This window comes from Seriola lalandi, unplaced genomic scaffold, assembly GCF_002814215.2.
Source record: "Seriola lalandi dorsalis isolate HSWRI2012SDOR001 ecotype SW California unplaced genomic scaffold, Sedor1 jcf7180002054933, whole genome shotgun sequence".
Taxonomy (NCBI): domain Eukaryota; kingdom Metazoa; phylum Chordata; class Actinopteri; order Carangiformes; family Carangidae; genus Seriola; species Seriola lalandi.
The window spans coordinates 3,991,204-3,993,601 of NW_019525485.1; the positions used below are offsets into that span (position 1 = coordinate 3,991,204).

Sequence of the window (2,398 nt, forward strand, 5' to 3'; positions counted from 1 at the left end):
ATGAGATATTTCCCACATAATACATGATGGAGGGATGTGACATTGTTTTATATCAGAGTCTTTTATATCAAGACATTTCTCAAAAGCAGAATATGATCAGGGTGACTTTTGAACACTGGAAATAAATCATGTACTCATCCCGGCAGTAAGCCCCCGTGGCACTCAAAATTTCCCTGGAATTTTCTAGTTAGGATTTTATCTTTAACTTATCCATAGCCTTATTGATTAAGCTCAGACTATTACTGGTCCTTAAAAAAAAAAGAATAAATTCAGAACAGGATTTGAATTGATTGTTCTGGTTTGTTTCAGCCAGTCGCTCAATTTACAACAATCTGCCACGTTTTAAGATTCATGGTGGAGTAAGATAATTAGTTACAGGCAGCTTTCGTTGTAGTGTTTCATCATTAGCTTAATCAGTGCAATGTTGTTGTGTAAAAGACACCGGGAGTCGAAAGAGAAAATATCTATTTTCTTTTTGTTGAACAGGTGATTGGATAAAGTTCTTATTGGCCATTTATGTTTTATTGCACTTACAGTAAAGTTCCGTAATAGTTGTCGTCACCTCCAGTAATCTTCAGTTATCGTTACTTCACCTGGTTCTGTGTCTGGCGCAGCCTCTGCTGTGCTGTTTGCTGTGTGTGTGTGTGTGTGTGTGTGTGTGTGTGTGTGTGTGTGTGTGTGTGTGTGTGTGTAGCAGAGAGAGCAGGCCAGAGGACAGAGAAGCAGTGTGACCATAAAAGACAAATAGAGAATATATAGCGGTTAACAGTGACTTGCCACCACAAATAAATCAATGTATGTATGAGAAACTATTTGTTGACACATTTTCATCGTCGATGTCGCGGCAGCCCTACAAAGAACCACAAGCAAAACGCACACAAGATTATGTAAATACACCTCGTTGAATTACCTTAGAGTTGTTCTCATACCGGAATTAAAAGGCTAGCCAATAGAAATAAGCTTTATCTATTTCTGCTCAGTAATTGTCAGTGGCACCTGCTGAGACACTGGTTGCTATTGTGACTGTGGCCACCGAGGAAGGAAACACACACACACACACACACACCTTTTAAGATGAAAATTGTGTTCAAAGGTCAGCACACCAACACATAAAAGGCGTCACTACTATTAGGGAAAAGACATCAGTAGAAGTAAATCACTGTGTAAAAATGTTGTCAGATAAAAGAACAAAGTAAGTCGGTTAAAATTTTTCTGAGTAGACGTGTTACTGCATTACATTTGAATTATTTATTTATTTTTTTTTTCATTTTTTATGATGTTTGAAGACTGAAACATGTGGCTAGAGTTACATAGAATTTTTTCAGAGTTCTACAGCCTTCAATGCTATTGTACGGAGCCCCTAAAGGGACATGGGGAAAATATTTTTTTAAATATGTTTCTCGTGCGCACGAAAAAACATTGGATGCGCGCGCATGTTTTGTGGGAGATCCACTGCTTATGCTTTGAGGTCTGTGTGAAAATACCAGTTCAGGAGTTAATTCGGCTGTATTTCCAACTAGGACTTCATTGTCCGAAGGTATAATCAACAGCAGGAGTTGTGCTCGCTGTGATTAAGACAAGCACAAAGGATGGCAGCAGAAGTAGATTTATTCTCGTTCCTGAAAATGCGGAATATACCTGATAGTGTCATCAACCAACTAAAAGATGACAAGGTGAGGATAATTGTTAACTTTCACATTAAGTAAGCAATAGCCTACATTTAGTGTTGCTAGCTTGTCATTTTGCAAACGTTTGCCTTTTTACAGATCGACATCAACGTCATAGGTGTTATGACAGATGAGGATTTAAGCAAGTATATCGTAAGATATGGGGACCGACTTGCGCTCAGAGCATTTTGTCGTCAAAGAACTGTGACAAACGAAGAGCCGGGAAGAGCAGAGACAGTGAAGTCCTCTCTCATGCAGAAATTAAGAGACAGATTAAAAACTCATAACAGTGACAGAGAAGGCCCCGGTATTGGCAATAAACATGCAGCCAAAGTCACCCGGCGGGTTGAAATGGGATGGCTCCACTTTGAGAGCGGAACTTATCACCAGGTCAGAACGAGAAAAGGAGGAGGAACACGGAATCTGTCGGTCCAGAAATCAGTGACTATGGGTGAACTGCTGGAGACAGGCAAAGGCTTGTTTTTTCCAAATGGGCATTCATCCAAAGGACCGACGGAAGACTTCGAGTTTGACATTTGTGATTATTGTCACAATTCCGTGTGCCATGAAGTCACGGTGGGCCAGCTGTACGAACAGACTAAACTACGAATGCTGCGCATCTACACAACCACCAAGGCTAAAGACATTATACTTCTCTCTGATGAATCATCGGACTTCGAGCCAACACATAAGAGGCCAATGAAGGTAATTTATCCTCTGCCACATTTGTG

The 2,398-nt window shown here is 40.3% G+C and overlaps 1 protein-coding gene across 1 annotated transcript in view; it reads left to right on the plus strand.

Moving 5' to 3' along the window:
- The window catches only part of LOC111644431 (uncharacterized), a 7,012-nt gene continuing 4,614 nt past the window's right edge, over window positions 1-2,398 (plus strand). The window contains exons 1-2 of the mRNA XM_087170192.1: window positions 1-1,673; window positions 1,767-2,372. Coding sequence (XP_087026318.1) covers window positions 1,590-1,673; window positions 1,767-2,372 — 690 coding nt within the window. The 5' untranslated portion in view covers window positions 1-1,589. The remainder of the gene's footprint in view (window positions 1,674-1,766; window positions 2,373-2,398) is intronic.